General features: G+C 36.4%; 1 protein-coding gene and 1 pseudogene across 1 annotated transcript; both read left to right on the top strand.

Moving 5' to 3' along the window:
- Positions 1-6,405: 6,405 nt before the first annotated feature.
- On the top strand, positions 6,406-8,057 carry LOC148920344 ((+)-neomenthol dehydrogenase-like). The gene is made up of 5 exons (XM_089046164.1): positions 6,406-6,431; positions 6,532-6,778; positions 7,079-7,156; positions 7,269-7,445; positions 7,680-8,057. Exons 1-5 carry the CDS (start codon positions 6,406-6,408, stop codon positions 8,055-8,057), a joined length of 906 nt encoding a protein of 301 aa, XP_088902290.1.
- Positions 8,058-13,767: 5,710 nt separating this feature from the next.
- LOC148920343 (F-box protein At3g07870-like) lies at positions 13,768-14,400 on the top strand (annotated as a pseudogene).
- Positions 14,401-20,175: the final 5,775 nt, after the last annotated feature.

The raw sequence follows: 20,175 nt of genomic DNA, 5'->3' as shown, positions 1-20,175 counted from the left end.
TGCCGTCAGCTCATTGTTGATACGGAAGCTAGAGAAGGCGAACTACCGATCTTCTATGTCGCAAGCGCTGCAGAGCGCAGAGCTTCGGTATCCCCCCTTAGAACAGCTTAGCTCTAGCCCTCGTCGTCTTAGCTTGAAGGCTCGCCCATACTTCCAGGCGCACAAGATCACGGTTCTGACCAATCAACCCCTTCGGCAGGTACTCCAGAAGCCAAAGCCAATAAGAATTGGACGCGTGGACAAGATCGGGTTTGTGGTAGCCTTGGCACCTTGCTTCGGCACTCAGTATACCAATCCAACAATTAGGGCAACCTCCTCCTCTAGGACATGTGGCAAGCCCATAATCGATAGTTGCAATCCCACATCGAAATTCTACACAGCTTGCACACCTCCCAAGGTCTATAAAAGAAGCACAATTCCCCAAAATGGAGGTAATCAAAACTCACGGCATACTGCCTATTGATCTCAGTAGTTCAATTTTACTAAATCAGACTTACTCTAGCATCGGAGAGCCTTCGGCCGGTACCACACCAGTGCCCTAGGTCTTACCGAGCATTTGTTATCTTGCAGATCACGCGTTCTACCGAGGCCCAGAGCATACCAAAGGCCCAACATCATTAAGTTGCGGGGGAAAGTGCCGAACCATTTTTCTGCGTCAACAATATGAATAGAACATTAATATATTAATGCTGTTGAAATAAAGTCAGCAGTTAAAATATTAATAAAATAAGCTATAGTCTATGCTTCGAAGAAAAAAAACAATTAGTTATTCCAAATGAATAGCCAGTGTAAAGATTCGAGCCAAATTAATTAAAGCTTTATTTATTTATTTACCTTTTAAATTTGTTTCGAAACAAAAGAAATATAATTATAAAATTTTAAATTTTGTCGAAGCAAACTCCCAATTACAGATATAGAAGTGTGTAAAGAGGATGTACACAACTGCAAACCACAAATTCAAATATGTAACTAAATTTATACAAAGAAATAATGTCAGAATGTTAATACTTAATAAAAATTTAGTGAAATAATATCATAATTAAAAGGGACACAATTTCAATGAATTAGTTTGAAATATATATGATCTATATGATACAAGCTGGCCAAATGCGACTGTGTTTTTTATTTGTATTTTTTTTAAATCAAGGGTTATAAAATATGGTGTACTTGATTAGTTTTTGAATACTAACATTATTGAAATTTATTTTAAAAACAATTTTGTAGACACACCAAATATCTAGCTTTAAATTGATTTTGTAATTAATTGGTTGGTTGGTTGCAATTGCGGTGCGGTTCCTCAAGCCGCAAATTGCAGTCGGTTTTCCCTCTTGTTCGGTTCAAATGCAGTAATATCTCGGTTCATTTATGTAGTTTTTTGGTCTAAAATGCCACTCCTAGTATCACCCCTCTAAATAGGAAAGGTCCTCAAAAAAGGGAAAAAAAAGAAAAAAAGAAATAGTAATAAATGATTACTATTAATAAAATGAAACTAAGATTATATTAAGAACAGGAAACAAAAAACAAATTGTCAAGGGTCTAGTAGTATCAAGTTCCGTTAGTTGCCCCAAGAATTTCTGGGCTGGGCCGTTGATGTGGGACTAGGCTGCTTTGTCCAGCTTGGTCTTTAATTGACGGAGCCATGTTTGCACCTGGTCGGCCCATGACACGGGAGTAATAACCTCATGGATCCTGCAAGATTAAGATTAATCGTTAAAAAATAATTAATATATATATATATATATATATATAAAACAAAAGGTAGAAAATGATAAAAGATTCAAAATACTAGAAAATGTCATCGGTTAATACAAACATTAAGAATTTGAATTAATTAATTAAATGAGGATAATATGGTAAATTCACACTTTTGATATTTTAAAAAATTAAAATTAAAAGAAAATTTATATAATGGATCCTATTTTTGTGGAACACAAAAATCCATTATTATTTTTAATTCTAAAATAAATAATTTTTTTTATTTTAAAAAGGCCTCACTCGGGAGCGGAAGTGCGTTCGGAGAGGCTAATAATAATAATGGTAAAATATTCAAAATACCCAAAGGTGACATTGAAATTATTAATTAAATGAGGATAATATGGTAATTTATACTTTTTTATATTTAAAAAAATTAAAATTAAAAGAAAAATCAAATAATAGATCATATTTTTATGAAACACAACTAATCATTATCTTTTTTTAATTCTAAAATAAAATAATTTTTTTTTTTTAAAAAAAGCCTCTCGCAGGCGGCGCGAAAGTGTGTGGGCTTGTATTTACGTAAACCATAACTAATATTAAAATAACTTAAAATTTTGATCTAAAATAATATTAAAACATGCCACCTACACAGTTGAAGCAAACACGAAAACCGCAACCAATAACATCACCGCCTTCAACAATGGCATCTCACAACAACCCATCGCCAAGATAGAGCCATCATGGACTCTGACAGCGCAAGGAGGTTCACCCTGCACCTCCGCCGAAATCTCCATTAAAGCTGCTGGGTTGCACCTCCTGCTCTTGCTGTTGCACTCTAAGTGTTTGAAAAAAAGCTTAGCGAACTTGTCTGGGTTCCTTTCTTTTGATGCGTGCATCACAGCTGCTGTCCTTTTGTTTTTAAAGTTTTGAGCAAAACGACGCCATGTCGTACAAAGCCCCAAAAAAGAGAGAGGAATAAACATGTGAGTGCGACGGCAAATTCCTACATGCTATTTAGTATATGATAAATCAATTGGGTCATTGGATGAAAAACAAATTGGGCCATAAATAAGGATTGTCCTCACATAAATTTGTAGGGCTGCAATATTAATTATTTACAAAGTCTGCAATGTTAATATCAATCAAGTATGTATAAAATTGCATTATTTAAAAAAAAGAAAAGAAACCAAGTTTGTATAAAATATTGTCATTGTTTTCATGATATGAAAGCTCACGGTGAACAATTGTGACTTAATTGTAATGTTCTATTTTTTTTCTATGAATTACAAATGACATTAGTATTGTTTAAATTCTAAGGTTTTTTTTTTGGATAAGAAATTCTAAGGTATTTGATTGTCTATGTTTTTGGTGTTTTTTTTTTTTGAGCTTTTAGTGTTTTACAAATTGCCCCTTCCCTGAAAAATTCTTGGGTCCGCCAGTGATTAGAGCTCCTGGCATTAACAGCAGTAGGCCTAGTTTCAGCAAAAAAAGATTCAGAATTCATTATTGTTGATTCTAGAATGCCTCTGATGTAAAATAAGTCAGGTTTAGGAGTTAGGTGTGCTATCAAGGCTCGTTGGCCCTATATATATATAGAGAGAGAGGATTTAAATTAACTATGGATTAGGAGTTACGTGTGCTGTCAAGATGAGGAGTCCGAAAATAAAAAGCATTCAGATAAAGAACCAAAAATTGAGGATTCCTAGTTTGTGTTAGAGAGAGAGAGAGAGAGAGAGGGCAAGAGAAGGCGGAAGAGGCGGAATATGGCAAGAATTAAATACCCAAGTTTTCTGTTGGAGTTGGACTGAAATTAGCTCGGCTCCCAAGTTTTCTGTTTTCTTGATTTATTTTCCTAATAGGATAAGAATTAAATACCCAAGTTTTCTGTTTTTATTTTTATTTTTTTTTATTGGCAGGTTTCTTTTTTGCCGAGCCAGCCCAAATGAAAAATCAATGCACCTCTAATTTCACTAGAGATGAGAAGAAGCGTATTGAAGCTGTTGAAAAATTAAAAGAGTGTGGCCTCTCAGACCGTGTGGTGTTTAATCAGCTAACAGAGTGAAAGACCCTTCTGGCATTGCTTCCCTTGCAAATTTTGTCACAACCCAGTTGGCAAACTAGACATCTTGGTATGTATAATCAGCTTCTCTTTCTCATTTTTATGCTCATTTCGAAAATTATCGATCATTTTTTTTTAGAAAAGTTGATAGACATCCAAAAATCCAACTAATAGTTGGTTCTAAGTCCTTGAATAATTATTTGTTGATACAAGTCCTTTGACTAGTTTGCCATGTAGATTACATTCCATTTTTGACATGCTGACTCAATCTTTTGTATTTAACTGATTTGTATTTAAATTTTTTGTTCCTATTATATCCCTATTGTATAAAACGGGTAAGATGAGGATTTATAGGATATTAATGATCATGTTTGATTATGTAACTAAAGGAATAATTGCATTTTGAATGTAAATGTCGAAACATGCTTGATTTGTACAAATTCCTATTCAACGTGGATTTTATTAATGCACATATTGTGCATAAATATGTTAATCCATTGTCACTTATTTTATTGTGTACTCCTTTTATTATTCGTTCATAATACAATTGCCCACTCATATACTATTATTGTTTTCTTTCCCGTCTTTTATGTTTGTTTTAGGTTTTAATTTCATTGTTGTGTAGCTTTTTGTAGTATAATGTTTTTTTTCCACTCTATGTACCTAAAGATAATAATGATTAAAATTTTCAATTGTTTGTCACCAATTGTCAAGTTGTACTATTTTTTAGTTTTATAACTTTGCGAAAGGGATTAATAATTCACATGTTGTTTTTTCCCCCATCTCATTGTACTCGTTTATTTCTTCATGAACTATTAATATTATTCTTAAATTTGATAACCTATGCTCCAGGTACAATACCCTACTGACCATTGAAATTGATATACCTATCTAATAGGTATAGTACATATTTGATGCACCTCAGTACTACGTAAAACACATATTGGATGCACCTCAATGACAGGTAAAACACATATGTTTAAAATAAAAAAAAGTTATACCTCCATACTAGGTATATTAAAAAATTAACTTTATGAGAAAAAAATTCCATCAAAGAATTTTGAAAAACTCAGTATATAAATTAATTTATAGCTAAAAGGTAGGTATATGCTACCAATTTAATAAAGCTACGAATATAGAATTCTAAAAAATATAGTTTCTATATATATAGATGAAATTTGAATTAAATAGGTTTTTAATCTGTGAGGAATAAATTAAAAGTAAATTTAGGTTTTAGCCAAAATTTTTTTTTCACTTTTGGAAAAGTCAAAGCTTTTTCAAAAAAGACAGTATTTACTTTCCAAATTTAATATGAATGCAAGACACTAATTAGGCTTTCTTCAATTGCAATCCTCCCAATCAATTGTATAGCCAGGTATGCAAACCTTGTAGCCACCATATTCGAGAGATTTACAAGATATGACATTGGTTGAAAATGGCAAGTAAATACAATTATTCCTTTAATTACATGATAAAATATGATCATTAATGGCCTATAAATCCTCATCTTACCTGTTTTATACAATAGGGATATAATAGGAACAAAAAATTTAAATACAAAAGATTGAGTCAACATGTCAAAAATGGAATGTAATCTACATGGCAAACTAGTCAAAGGACTTGTATCAACAAACAATTATTCAAGGACTAAACCCAACTATTAGTTGGATTTTTGGACCTCTATCAACTTTTCTAATATTTTTATCCAGTGGACTAGTCTAGTTAAATTGTACCTTTTTGTTTCTAAATACAATCACACTATTATCTGTGTAGAACAGTTCTTGCCTCCATAACATGATTCCAAGAGCTCCTTTCATATGACATGAACTTCTGAACAAACACTAGCTGCCTAATTACCTGGTTACAGAGTTCTTTGATTCTTGATAGATAAAATGTTGATACATTAGCAATCAAATAATACATTACTTGAACCTTAAGTGAAGCTAGTGTCTGGTTTAGATGCACAAAATTTTTGGTCTTATGTGGGTTGGTAGAGGCTCATTGTTGGAAGGTTACCAATAATTATGACAGAGAGAAAATATGAACTTTCTTCTCCTTCATGCCAAGAAGTACCCAAGTATCTGCGCCAACTGTCTATGCCCTGGATTTGTCAAAACAGATTTCAACTTCAATGCTGGCATCTTCACCATTGATGGAGCCGCTGAAATTGTTGTGGGGTTAGCAGTGTTTTGAAATTGTAGTCCTTCTGGTCTCTTCTTTCTTTCACAAGAAGTCACACCCTTTTGAGTGTAACAGAGTGAAAGACCATTTTTCAAGTTCTTGTAATATTCAATCATACAAGACTATCTCTTGAATTCTCAATGTAATATTGACACATTAACCACAACAACGGTTGACTTTTGTTGGACTTTCTAACTTGGACTAAGAGTTGAGGTTGGTCCTCCTGACTGAGTGAGACACAAACTACAAAGTGGCAAATATGGCAGTAGACTATTCATGTATCATGCCTTGTTTAGTAAAAATAAGTAAGAAAGAACAGGCAAAAGAAGACAAAATTAAGCAACCAAAAACAAATCGTTGAATGCTTTGGAAGAAACAATACAAATAGAAAATGACCATAAAAACAATGTACATTGTATTTGCAGAGGTACAAATATCAGAAAAGAGAGCTAAAAAGCCTATCAACAATGGCAGAAGCAGCAAAGAGCCAGGGGTATTACCAAACTGCTTCCCTGTTGTTTTTAAGATTCATATATACACAACCCCTTGGCCAGAAACATTATATAACACCCTTTTCTTATTCTTTTTGTCAGGTATGCAGTGGTCACAGGAGCTAATAAAGGGGTTGGATTTGCCACAGTTAGGCAGTTGGCTTCAAATGGGTTCATAGTTGTGTTAACTGCAAGAGACGAGAAGAGGGGTCTTGAAGCTGTTAATAAATTGAAAGAGTTTGGCCTCTCAGACCTTGTGGTTTTTCATCAGCTTGATGTAACAGATGCTGCAAGCATTACGTCCCTTGCAGATTTTGTCAAAGTCCAATTTGGGAAACTAGATATCTTGGTATAATCAACTTCTGCATCTCTTTGTTCATGCTATTGTCATAGAATATATGCTGTTAACTTATAAGAAATAAATGCTAAAACTAGATCTGGAGCAGTCTAATTCAATATGGTAAACTTTATTTTTTCACTATGTAACTTCTAAATTTTAGGTTTATAGCTTAACCTAGCATAATTCAACTGTAAAGACAGGGAATCTCAAAGTAATTAACAGGATGGATGTTACAATTTTACTTGGTTGAATTTATGGTTTTAGTTGGGATAAATGTACCGAAAACTAGAAGTGTTGGAACTTCCACAGGTAAACAATGCAGGGGTTGGTGGAACCATTGTAGACCCTGAAGCTATGAGAGCTGCTGCAGCTTCAGGTCTTGGTAAGGTAAGTTGATCAGTAAGTAATTGTGCGTTGTTTAAAGATCCAATGTTTGGACTGCATAAGAACATATAATTACAACCAAGATAACATATAAAGTTTCTTCTCCTTGATGCAGGAAGGAGTAGAAGTCAACTGGAGTGAATTAATGACTCAAACGTATGAGTTAGCTGAAGAATGTGTGAAAACAAACTACTTTGGTGCCAAGAAAATGACCAAAGCACTCCTTCCCCTCCTCCAGCTATCCGATACACCAAGAATTATCAATCTTACTTCTACCGTGGCAGCATTAAAGGTATGAAGAGTTTCATATTTTCGGGATCCTCATAGGATTTAAGAACTTAATAAACCCCTTTGTTTCTTTGTTCATTTGAGGCATATTGTAGCTATGGCCTAACAAAAGATCAATGGTAATTATGGAACACCTATACTTATTTTTATGCAGGTGCAGGTTCTCTGTATCCAATCAAAATTTTCTTATTCTACATTATAAGCAAACTAAATTTCTCCTGCCTGCGTGTTGTTTCAGAATATCCCAAATGAATGGGCCAAAGGGGTGTTGAGTGATGCTGAGAAACTTACAGAAGAGAGAATAGATGATGTTTTGAATGAGTTTCTCAAAGACTTCAAAGAAGATATGCTAGAAACCAAAGGCTGGCCTCCTTCCCTCTCTGCCTATATACTTTCAAAAGCAACACTGAATGCATACACTAGATTCGTGGCCAAGAAGTACCCGAATTTCTTCGTCAACTGTGTCTGCCCTGGATTTGTCAAAACAGATATGACTTTCAATGCTGGCATATTAACCATTGATGAAGGTGCTGAAAGTGTTGTTAGGTTGGCAATGCTTCCCAAGGGCAGTCCTTCTGGCCTCTACTTCCTTTTAAAAGAGGTCTCATCATTTTGACTAAAAGTGTTTTCAATTTCATGAAATAATAATGTTCCTAGAATAGTTCATGAACGAAAAAAGATTTCGAATTTGCAACGTAAAAAGACTATCTACCTATGATGCTGGGACCTGGTGATAAGCCACCTTGGAAATTTGAAGCAGGATTTCATGTCCTGCCCCTCCTGGAGTCTGCAAATGCAACTGTTTTTTTTTTATAAATGCATCTAAGTGTTTAGATAGGTAGACTATATGTCATAATTGCAGGAACCTCAAAAGTACAATGCTTTATTATAAAAAGCAAATCAAACCATGTATTCCTAAGTGTTAATCGCACATGCTTGTGAACATCCAGCTTGTTCTTCAAAACATTTGCATTACTCGTGTAATGGGACCAAAGTAGGCCATCACCTTGATATAAATTATTGGCCTAATCATAGCGGCTTAAGCTCTTCGATATTCTCCACTTCTTTATTTGTGGGTTAGCAGGGTGATGCTACACCTCAAAAGTACAATTTCACTGCTGTACTGTTTTGTTACTACTGGATGTGAATCGTGCCATTGCAAAGAACTTACACAGATCATGTAGGAATTAGATGGCTCACAGATTGGAGATATTCATTACGTATATAAAAACTATATAGCTGAAAAGTTTGCAATAATAGAATACTATTGCTAATTTGTTTCATTTGTTGGATCAACCTTGATTTGTTTAGTCAAAAAACAAGAGAGCATCTACAAACGAATCTATCAACAAACAATACAGAGCATTCAAAGACCAGAGCTTGAAATATTTTAAAATAAATGATAAGAATAAAAATGAGATTTTCTATTTAAACCCCACACTTCTCTTAGTTCACCCCATGTTCTAAGTTCACCCCAACTTTTAATTTAAATTTTCACAATTTCTAAGTAAACCTCACTATCTTCCCAAACTACCCTTAAATACATCCCAATCTGAAAAAATAAGAAATAAAAGAGATTTCATATTTAAACCCCACAAGGAGAAAATACGTTCTGAGCATGAGAAATAGTAAGTATTAAATTAATTTTTTTGATGATATTTCAGAGTCTTATTCATTGTCTGTTTTCAAGTGCATAAACATACAATTTAACTTAAGTCCACAAGCTTAGCCCATTCATGTTTACACTGAAAAACTTCACGTGGCTTGTTTGACATTTGAATAATTGTCCTTAAAAGAATTCCTTCAAGTTTCAAACTGATATAAATTGTTGTTGCTTCATATTCTTCCTTGAGTTTTGCAGTGCATTGGTTCGTTGTGGCAGCATTCTTATTCGTGCATGTATTAATCTTTTATACTCAAAGTAATTTGTTTTCTGAATCTAAATTGGACCGAAAAAAACACAGCTGCATAAAACACAGCTAAAACAAGGAAAGATACCAAATTTCAGGTTGGAAAACTTATATGATATGACAAAGCAATCCATTGCTCATAGCCAAAGTAGAAGTACTTGTCTTTTGATATACGACGAACCCAGCAAATTGTAGGACCATTATCAAAGCTTGGGCTTCTTCTCTCCCTCTTCTCAGCAGGATAATAAAAACCCAACTTAACAATATTCCCATGAATCTCTTAGTTTCGTGCCTTTTGAACGTGTATGTCAATTAATATAATATGAAGAAAAATTCAATACTTTCTAGAGAAAGAGAACAGTTTTACCAAAACATCAAGTATAAATTTTAAATCAAAAATCAAAACAATCAAGCAATCAACAGCCAAGAGTACCCCCAAAAAAAAGCAATCAACAAAGGGAAGAGAATGATCATTATAGCGAAACAATCAACAAGTCATTCCATCAGCTTCCGCGCAGATTTCAAAGAGGTAGGCTCTTCAATGTTCTACGTCTTTAAAAGAGAAACGTAATATGGCATAGGATGTAGAAGAGTTTGTATTTTTTTAAAACTTAATTTGAAGAGTTGTGGGGTGTGTGGGGTGTGTGTATAGATGTACTAGGGTTAAGTATTAAGTTTGATGACCTTTTTTGTCTTTTTACACAATAATAAAACTTACAGCTTAATGATTTAAGTATTGGGGTGAACTAAGAGGAGTGTGGGGTTTAAATAAAAAAATCAAGATTTTTTTATTTTATAAAAACTTGCATTTTTAAACGTAAGGGCCAAATTTTGGGTTATATAATGAAAAGTACCCGAAACCCACCCTAAAGCATCGCAGCCATGACAAAAAGCATCTATGATGACAGTGGAGAAAACGAGAGAGTTTCATCCATGGAGAAACAAAAAGAGGATCATAATATTCCCTACATTCTGCAACTTCCAAGCCACATATTAGGGGAGATCTTCAGCAAAATTCAAATTAAAACCCTTGTCCAATGCAGGTTCGTGTGCAAGTTTTGGCATCGTTTGCTATCAGACCCCGAATTCACTGAACAACTGTTTTTGGGAACGACTTGTCTTCTTTACGAGGATACGGTTCCGACCCTTTGGCCACCCTAAAAATGACTCCTTGGGCTCAAACGACGTTGCACTGAAGCTTCTGAAAGATACAATTGTACTTCCTAAAGAGATGAATATTGTGAGTTCGTGCAACGGCTTACTCTGCTTCTACAAATTAGACTATTGGAATCCGCCGTATAGCCGTTTATACATATCCAATCCCGTCACGGGTGAGTCTTTGGCTCTTCCAACACCGCCAGATGAGTGCGTAATTAGTTTTCCATGTGGGTTTGGGTTTAGTCCCATGAGTGGTGCCTATAAGCTTGTTCGGTTCAGGCCTAAAAGTCAATGGGATGATGAACCGTATGGAGGTATTGGTTTTGACCGTTGGCTCTGGGGCTTGGAGAAGCCTTGGGAATTTTAGCTACAAGTTGGACTACATGCTATATGGGGTTTGTGTTAGTGGGTTTCTTCATTGGATTGATTGGTCAAGGGCTCTGATATGTGCCTTTGATCTTGAAAGAGAGGTTTTCCAAGAGTTGCCCCTACCCCCCAGTTGGGATTTGGAAGGATGGAATAATATATCAAGACTGGACTTTAGCGTCTTGCGTGGTTGCCTCTCAAGAATCAGAATCGTAGATTCCCAGAGAAAAATGAGTATTTGGGTGATGAAGGAGCATGGGGTTAAGGAGTCTTGGAGCCTAAAGCTTACAATTGGAGGCATCGCAGTTCAACGTCCTTGCCAGCAGCTTTTTTTTCAGAATGGGCGAATCTGCTTGAAGTTTGGGGATGGGCCAGTCTTGTTGAAGTTTGGGGATGGGCGAGTCTTGTTGTTTAATGGTGGGAAATTGCTGGCTTATGCTTCTGGGAAGGGTCATGTGGACGTTGAGTTTGATGGGATATACTTTATTTCTGCACATGCCCATATTCCAAGCTTTGTTTCGCCTAAACATATTATCAGGGGATATAGCTCCAGCTCCGGATCAAATCGGGAGTATTATTATATGTCAAAGCTAGTTAAGTTTCAATTTGGTCTTTTGCTGTTGTGTGCAATTCAAACTTCATGTCTGTTATTTTACTATCGAAAAGTTGAGCTTTTGAAAGATATGGGAATGGAATAATGTTATATAGATTTGAACTGTTGGAGTTTGAAACTATATGCACTTGTTTCTATTTTTTTAAACAAGTTAAACAAATAAATTTCTTTAGCTCATTCAATATTTGAGTCAACTTATATTAGGGTTGTTGCAGACAATCTGATCTATGTAAAATAGACATGATTGTCGATTCGATTTGAGTTGTTATGAGAAGGATTGGCAATTAATGATAAACAAATCTTGTGTTTGAGAACGATTGCCTCCTTCCTGGGTTATTCCCAACATTAGCAACTCATATGTTAATGTTTTCTTTGATGGATGAAGAGTTCTATAGTTTACTGGCAAAACTAAAAAGACCAAACTATGAACACCCAAAATAGGAGCTGAAATTATAAAAAAACCCAACACCCAAAACACTTTATAAACACACCCAAAACCCATCATTACACACACTCAAAACCCATTTATAAACACACCAAAAAATATACAATTGTTGACTTTGGGGTTGATTTTGGGTGTGTTTCTATGTTTAAATAGTATTTGGGTTTTTTTTATAAATACATGTCTAGGATTTGATTTATTTATAAATTTGTATTTAGTTTACTGGTAAAATCCTTTTGCCCCTTCAAGTTCTTCATCTAAGCATGAGGCTGTTTATTAGAATAAGTTAGTAAGAAAGTGGAATAGACGTTGCAAAGAAAGTTGGGGATAAAGTTTAGAAAGAAAGTGTATGAAGATACTCAGATAAATTTTGGTTGATATTAGGGTCGGATAAGCAGACCAAGTCATCAACTGTAGCATATAGAGGAGATCTTCCGCAAAATTCCAATTCAAACCATCGTCCGATGCTTGTTCGTTTGCAAGTTCTAGCGTCATTTGATATCGGACCCCAAATTCACGGAACAGCTCTTTTCACGAACTACTTGTCTTCTGTTCGAAGACATATACGGCTGCCAGATCGAGGTGGTCACCTTGCCACCCCTAGCCCAAATGACATTGTTTGTGCCTAATAAATCACGATCATAAAGATGAAGGACTTCTCTCGGCCTAGCACCTACTCATGAACTGAAGCGGCCATGTTTCGTTAAACATTTCGCCTTCCCGAAAACAAAAGAAAAGCTGCAAAGCGTAATCCTCTCGCCGATCGCAGATTATAGGCCGAAGCCGAAGGCCGTAAAGACACGGCCAAAGATATTGTGATCAAATCGCCACGTGGTCTCAGGGTCCCACGCCCCATTTAATGAAGTAATGCCTCTGACTACCGCAGCAAACCCACTAGTCGCAAGAAGCATTTAATGCACGAGGGAAGAGGGGAAGTGACTAAAGTCAGGATTTGGTGGTGGAAATTAGAGTGGTTAGGTGCAAACATTCTCACAAGTATTCTTACAACTTGAGGTCAGATCACCAACCACCGAGCGAGAAAATTAAATGCGTTCCCACGGCTAAGGCAGAACCCATGATCAGGCGGTGGCGAGATTTACCGGGATTTATGGGGGTCACACCACCATGCTTCACGATCCTAAATGCCGATTTGACTACCCACTTGCCCCGATCAGGCTCCACCACGCAGATCTTTTCAGCCTCGATTGTCCCTCCAGGACTCCCCCTATAAATACTAAGGTCAAGACTACATTCAAATGGTTTAAACACCACACCAAAAGCCTCCCACGGAGCAAATTATATTTTCCTGTAATGCACTTTCAATACCTTTATTTGCTTTCCTAGGAGTAGTGGTAGATTGTAAGGAAAATCCATTCATCAATATATCATACGACCCTTGATTTTCAAGGCGCTGGAGCACCATCTCTGTTATCATCTCATTCACCCCATATATCATACGACCGTCGCTCTCTGAGCAACGCGTCGGAGCACCTTTGCCTAAAACCCGCCACCAACACCACCACTAAACGGCCTTGTAGCTCAGGCCGTGAAGTCGACGGCGTCGAGATCAGTTCCTCTCTCGCCACAATCATTTGATTAGGAGTCGAACTCAAAACAGGCGCATCATTTAACCATCTTCTACCCAAACCTCATCACCATCTCGGCACTGATGGGCCGTCGCGCCCCGCGTACAACCGCACCGCATCCAAAAGAAGGCGTCATGTGTTAACGCATATCCCTCGGCCCGGAGCACCAGGCCGTGAGATTTGCGCAGCCAACAGACATAGCATTGAAGGTTTGTAGAGATCGGATTGTGCTAACTAGTACTACTGCTGGCATGAATATTGTGGGTTTGTGCAACGGCTTCCTCTGCCTCTACAAATACAATTATAGAAACAACAAGAGTGACTCTTTCTACGTATCCAATCTCATCACTGGTGAGTCTTTAGCACTTCCAACACCGCGTAGTGAAAACATGAGTAATGTTCCCCGTGGTTTTGGGTTTAGTCCCCATGAGTGGTGCTTATAAGGTTGTTCGGTTCAGGTGTCGACGTTGATGGCCTTGTGAACCGGAAACAAAGGTATTGGTTTTGACTGTTGGCTTTGGGGCATGGAGAAGCGTTGGGAATATTACGTCCCATTTATATTACAAATTATATGGGATTTGTGCTTAGCGGGTTTCTTCATTGGATTGATTGGTCAAGGGTTGTGATATTTGCCTTTGATCTTGAAAGTGAGGATTTTCAAGGTTTTCCCTTACCCATGGTTGGGATTTGAAAGGAAGGACTAGATCTAGATTGGACTGTAGGGTCTTAAGGGTTGTCTCTCTGTAACTGTAACTGTAACTGTAGGATCGGAGGACACGATGAGTATTTGGGTGATGAAGGAGTATGGGGTTAAGGAGTCTTGGAGCCTAGAGCTTAAAATTGTTATGATTGGATCTCCTTCAACTCACGTTTTCAAGTTTTAGGATGGGCAAGTCTTGTTGCTTATTCGTGGGAAATTGATGGCTTATGCTTCTTGAAAGGTTTTGTGGACGTTGAGCTTGAGGGGACAGGACACTTTGTTGATGCACATGTCCTTATTCCAAGCTTTGTTTCGCCTAGACATATTATCAGGGGTTAGAGCGCGATCTCCAGATTAGATCGAGAGTATTAAATTATATGTCAAAGCTAGTTAAGTATGTATATTTGTGTGGTCTTTTCCAATTGTGTGCAAGTTCAACTTCAAACTTCATGTATGCTATTTTACTCTCGAAAACGTTGAGTTTTTTGGGAAGAAATTGGAATGGTACCTCGGAATGGAATTATGTTATACATTTGAATATTGTTGGAGTCTTTTAGCATTATTATTATTTTTTTAACAAATAAAACAAAAAAAATTCTTCAGCTCATGGAATATTTACATTAACATATATACTGGGGTTGTTCTAGAGACAAGCTGATTTGTGTAAACTCACAAATCATGTGTTTGGGAACGATTGCCTCCTTCTTGGGCTATTCCCACAATTAGCAACTCATGTTAATGTATTCTTTGATGAATGAAGTTCTATACTTTGCTGGCAAAAAATAAATAAAATAAATAAAGCAAATGACTTCAATGTTATTGCTTTCATTACCGTAAATTCCTTTTGCACCTTCGAGTACCTGGGCAGATTTACAGTCGTCGAATGCCTTGGGAGATTTATAGTCATCGATCCTCCAGGAGTCCTAAACCCTATCACACCCAAATGGCTTCTTCTCGGATTAGGCCTCCGCAAGGCTTCCTTCCTTTCCATAGGAATAAAAACCGACATAGTTTCATCCATGAAGAAGAAGCAAAAAGGGGATCATAATCCCTGCATTCTCCAACTTCCAAACCACATTTTAGAGGAGATTTTCAACAAAATTCCAATTAAAACCATCGTCCGATGCATGTTTGTGTGCAAGCTTTGGCGTCGTTTGAAGAGAACAACACTAATGATGCATACAATCATGCTAATATTACATCCAATCACCACGACATCAGAGCCTTGAATTCCTCATCCTCGTATCATTCTACTGATCATACGTGATTTCAGGAATTATATCAATCTCTTGTAATCTTTGTTATCTTGTTACCTTGTTACCTTCTAGGACTAATATTACCATATGTGTTGTATCAATAGTCAAATTGTAATTGTATAAAGCAAGCATGAATAGAAATCAATAGTCATCGTGCTATTCCCCAAATATCTGCCATGTTCTAATTCTTCTATATGGTATTAGAGCCAATATGGGCTAAAGCCACTCGATCCTGGATTCTATGACTCCCACTCAGTCTTCTTCTATTTCCCCTTTTGTAGAATCCTTAATCTCACAAAACAATTCATCCACAACCATGACCAACCAAACATCATCACTCCCTACCTCATTCAATATTTCTCATATTCTCTCTTATCTTTTCTCCATACCCATGGATCGTAATAACTATTTGTGCTGGAAGTCTCAATTTCAGGATCTCCTAGAGATTCATGACCTCGAGGAAGTTGTGAAAAGTGATGCACGACCTGACAAGAAACTAGTAGATGGCTCCATCAATCCTGCCTACTCCAAAGACAGGCTTGTGTTGAGTTGGATCAAGTCCACTTCATCCCCACAAATCAAAACTCTCCTTATTCCTTGTACGACAGCATCAGAAGCATGGTCTCTCCTTGACAAGAGACTCTCTCGTCTCTCTAAGACTTATGTTCGTACCCTACGAGATCAAATAAGGACCTTGAAGAAAGAATCAGAAAACACGGTTGCTGAGTACTTGATGCATGCCAAATCCCTCTATGATTCTCTTCTTGCGGCTGGATCTCAAATGACAGATGAAGAGCTTATCGAGTATATTCTCGATGGCCTAGGTCACAAATATAGAAACAAAGCCCATGTTATATGGTCATGCAAAATCAGAAAGCAAATCTAGAATCCCATCAACAATGGCAGAAGTAGCAAAGAAGTACTACCTGCTGCTTCCATGATGTTTTTAAGCTTCACTTCTATCAGACTCCTTGGCCACCACAACCCATATTTCATTAAATTTTAATACCATTTTTCCTTTTCTCTTTATTTCGGGTATGCAATTGTTACAGGTTCAAATCAGGGGATTGATTTGGAAAAGTTAGAAAGTTGGCTTCAAATGGGATCATGGTGGTGTTAATTGCTTTAGATGAGAAAATGGAGCTTGAAGCTATTGAAAAATTGAAAGAAGTGTGGCCTCTCTCACCTGGTGGTTTTCATCGGCTGAATGTAGCAGACACTGCTAGCATTGCTGCCCAAATTTGGGAAACTAGATGTCTTGGTATTGGTAAGGTAAGTTTTCCTTTAGCATCTTCAAGAGTCCAAATTATATGTGGATCTGATTAAAACCTTTCATACATAAATTTCAAATACAAATCTTTCATTTCAAAAATGGACTAGCTAAATGCAATCTTTTCTTTGATGCAGGATGGTGTACGAGTGAATTGGAGTGAAATAACGGCTCAAATTTATGAGTTAGCTGAAGCATGTGTGAAAACAAACTACTTTGGTGCCAAGAAATGACCAAAGCACTCCTTCCTCTCCTCCAGCTATCTGATTCACCAAGAGTTGTCAGTCTTTCTTCTGGCATGGGATTGTTAAGGGTACGAAGAGTTTTCATATTTTTGGCATCTGATCAGATTGTTGTTTCAATTTTTACCATTTGAGCCCCTTGTTTCTTTGTTGTATTTGAGTCTTATTGTAGTTATGGGCTAACAAGAAGTTTTTGTTTTCAAATCAAAATGTTTTTCATATGCATGTTTTTTTCTGCATATATGAAATGAATGGGCACTACTACAAAAAAGGAAAACCACGACGGGAATTCACCGTCGTGTATTCTGTTTTCAAATCGTCGTGGAATCCAACCGACATCTTTTCCATAACAAAACCACGACGGTGAATAACCGTCGTTGTTAAAACAAAAACGTCATCAAAAAATAAAACCGACGTCTTTGTGCTGCAAAAAGACATAAAAAACAGTCGAGGATGAGAATAGACGACCAACTCCAACAAAAACGTCGTTAAAAGGAAGCGGATGAAAAATATAAATACGACGTCTTTACAATCATAATAGACGACGTTATTGACACCTACTACGTCACAACATTTCCCATAACCGTCGTAAAATAAATTTTCCGCCTTGATTTTTTATGAATTATGACGTGGAAATAGATGTCAGTCATTACTTACGACGCATATATTTACAGAGACGGCGTTGAATTTGATAAATAACGTCGGTTCCAAATAAATGAGAGCCGTATTACAGAATTTATACGTCATATTTTGAAAATAAACGACGTGAAAAAGATGGTGTCATTAATTACGATCAGTAATTTATAATGACGACGTTGTAGTCTATATACAACGCGTCGTCACCATTAAAAAGACTGTCGTCTTTAATAATTTATACGTCTTCATTTAAAAATTGACGCTCGTCTAATTCATATATCTTAACGTCGACAAGTTTAATGGACTTCAAATACCGTCGTAAAATCTATTTTCCACTTCGATTTTTCTACGAATTATGACGTGGAAATAGATGTCAGGTTCATTAATTACGACGTATGTATTTACTTAGACGACGTTGAAATGAATAAACAACGTCGGTTCCAAATAAATGAGAGCCGTATTACAGAATTTATACGTCATATTTTGAAAATAAACGACGTGGAAAAAATGATGGGGTCATTAATTACGACACAGTAATTTATAAGGACGACGTTGTCGTCTATATACAACGTCGGTACCATGAAAAAGACCGTCGTGTTTAATAATTTCTACGTCTTCATTAAAAAAATTAACGTCGTCTAATTCATCTTAACGTCGACGAATTTAATGGACTTCAAATACCGTCGTGAATTCATCCTTTTCCACTTCGTTTATTAAAGAACTTACGACGTGGTAAATTCATGACGACGTCGTCTTTTGTAACGCTCAGGTTAAAATTCTCATCTTTTAGACGTCGGTATTATGGGATTGGAGTCGTGTTATTTTGAATTACATGGCGGTTCTTTATGCTTGTCCGACGTGTTATCCGGATTACCGTTTCACAATAGCGTCGTGGTTCTTCATTGTTACTTTGCTTTAAGACGCCGGTAAATATATTGCGGTCGTTGAATGCTCCAAACGTCGTTATTTATTAGAACAGACGCTTGTTTTTCACATTTTTATCAAAACCGTCGTGGTTTTGTAATCTGGAACCAGTAATTTTGTTCTGATTGTTTTGTGGCCAAAACCTGTATAATGAAAGTGAAGAAATCACATTACAATATATTACAAAATTAATGTCATACACTGCCAATTAAAAGCATCATTCAACCCATATATCTTCACACCCATCTCGAATATTTTGACTCCTAACTCAACCACCTACTTCATCAAATGTGTCAACATTTGGCATCCCCCTAGTAAATGGCTCACACTCAATTCTCACATCACCTAAGACATCATCACCAATAACATCATTATATTCTCTATTAGGCATTGATAACACTACCGACCAACCACGATGCATTTGGGTCGTCAACAAAAAATACTTGTTTGACTTGAGAAGCCAAAACAAATTGGTCATTCCTATGTCCAATTTTACTCAAATCTACAAGGGTAAATCCAAGTTCGTCCACTACAAGACCAGAAGTATTATCAATCCAATCACACCTAAAGACTGGGATTGTAAACTTTTGGTAGTCAAGGTCCCAAATTTCTTGAATGACACCATAGAAACCCATATTTGAGAGAATTGGGTTTTATCCTTGGCACTAGCAACTTGCATAGTATGTGCAAGTAAATAAACTCCACTATTTTGAGTTGTCCCACATCATCTTGTGCCTTGATGTTGAATTTAATACCTTTAATGAGATAGCTCCTATATAATGGCACTGCCATGTTTGGACCATTGCTAGCCACCTTAAATTTTCTGATACGCCTATGATTGTCTTCCTCATTAAGTCTCACTTTGAACCTGCAAATTAATCATATAACTTAATTCAATCTAACATAGAAAGAAGAAAATTAAAAGTCCAATATGTTATTCAATAACATATACCTTGAAGCGTAGCTATTGAATGAAAGTGCTATTGTACTTATCCTGCAACCACTTTGTTCTCTTTCTAAATTTTGGATAAGTAGTCTGGATGTGGATCATATGTTGCCTACATGACACACAAAATTCAAGTATTACGGTCCCAAACATATAAGATAAACATAAGAAATAATTTAAAATGGAAACTTAAAGAATAAAACTCATAATGCACTCGATATAAGGTAGGACTTCTCCGTATTCTCCAAGACATATAGATGTGCTTGGTTCAACAGTCCCGATCAACTACGCTCACTGCAACCGATAATGGCTTTGAAACTCCCATCTTTTGGCTTGAAGGCACTCCAACTGTACTAACATCAGATAAATGCTCGGTACAAAACTCTACACTTCTTGACTATATACCGCTCAAGCAATGCAACCTTGGGACGAGTACGATTCAACATACCCCTTTAGCACTTTCATATATCTTTCAAATGGATACATCCATCTAAAATATCGCCCACACATGCATTTAACTTCTCGACAAGATGTACTACTAGATGAACCATGATATCAAAGAATGAAGGGGGAAAGTACTTCTCAAGCAAACACAAAGTAACTACTACATCTTCTTCCAACTTATCTAGCTTGGAAACATCAACAGTCTTTGCACATATAGCATTGAAGAAGAAGCACAAACGAA

This window comes from Prunus mume, linkage group LG2, assembly GCF_029339155.1.
Source record: "Prunus mume cultivar Tortuosa linkage group LG2, ASM2933915v1, whole genome shotgun sequence".
Lineage (NCBI taxonomy): Eukaryota > Viridiplantae > Streptophyta > Magnoliopsida > Rosales > Rosaceae > Prunus > Prunus mume.
Note: the sequence above shows the minus strand (reverse complement) of the source record. Positions and strands in the feature narration are given on the sequence as shown.

What these genes read in the sequence shown, in the direction of transcription:
- LOC148920344 (XM_089046164.1), top strand. Translation starts at nt 6,406, where the DNA reads ATGGCAGAAGCAGCAAAGAGCCAGGG. An exon ending in TTGGGAAACTAGATATCTTG is followed by an intron (nt 6,779 to 7,078) that starts GTATAATCAACT and finishes GAACTTCCACAG; the next exon opens with GTAAACAATGCAGGGGTTGG. An exon ending in CAGCTTCAGGTCTTGGTAAG is followed by an intron (nt 7,157 to 7,268) that starts GTAAGTTGATCA and finishes TCCTTGATGCAG; the next exon opens with GAAGGAGTAGAAGTCAACTG.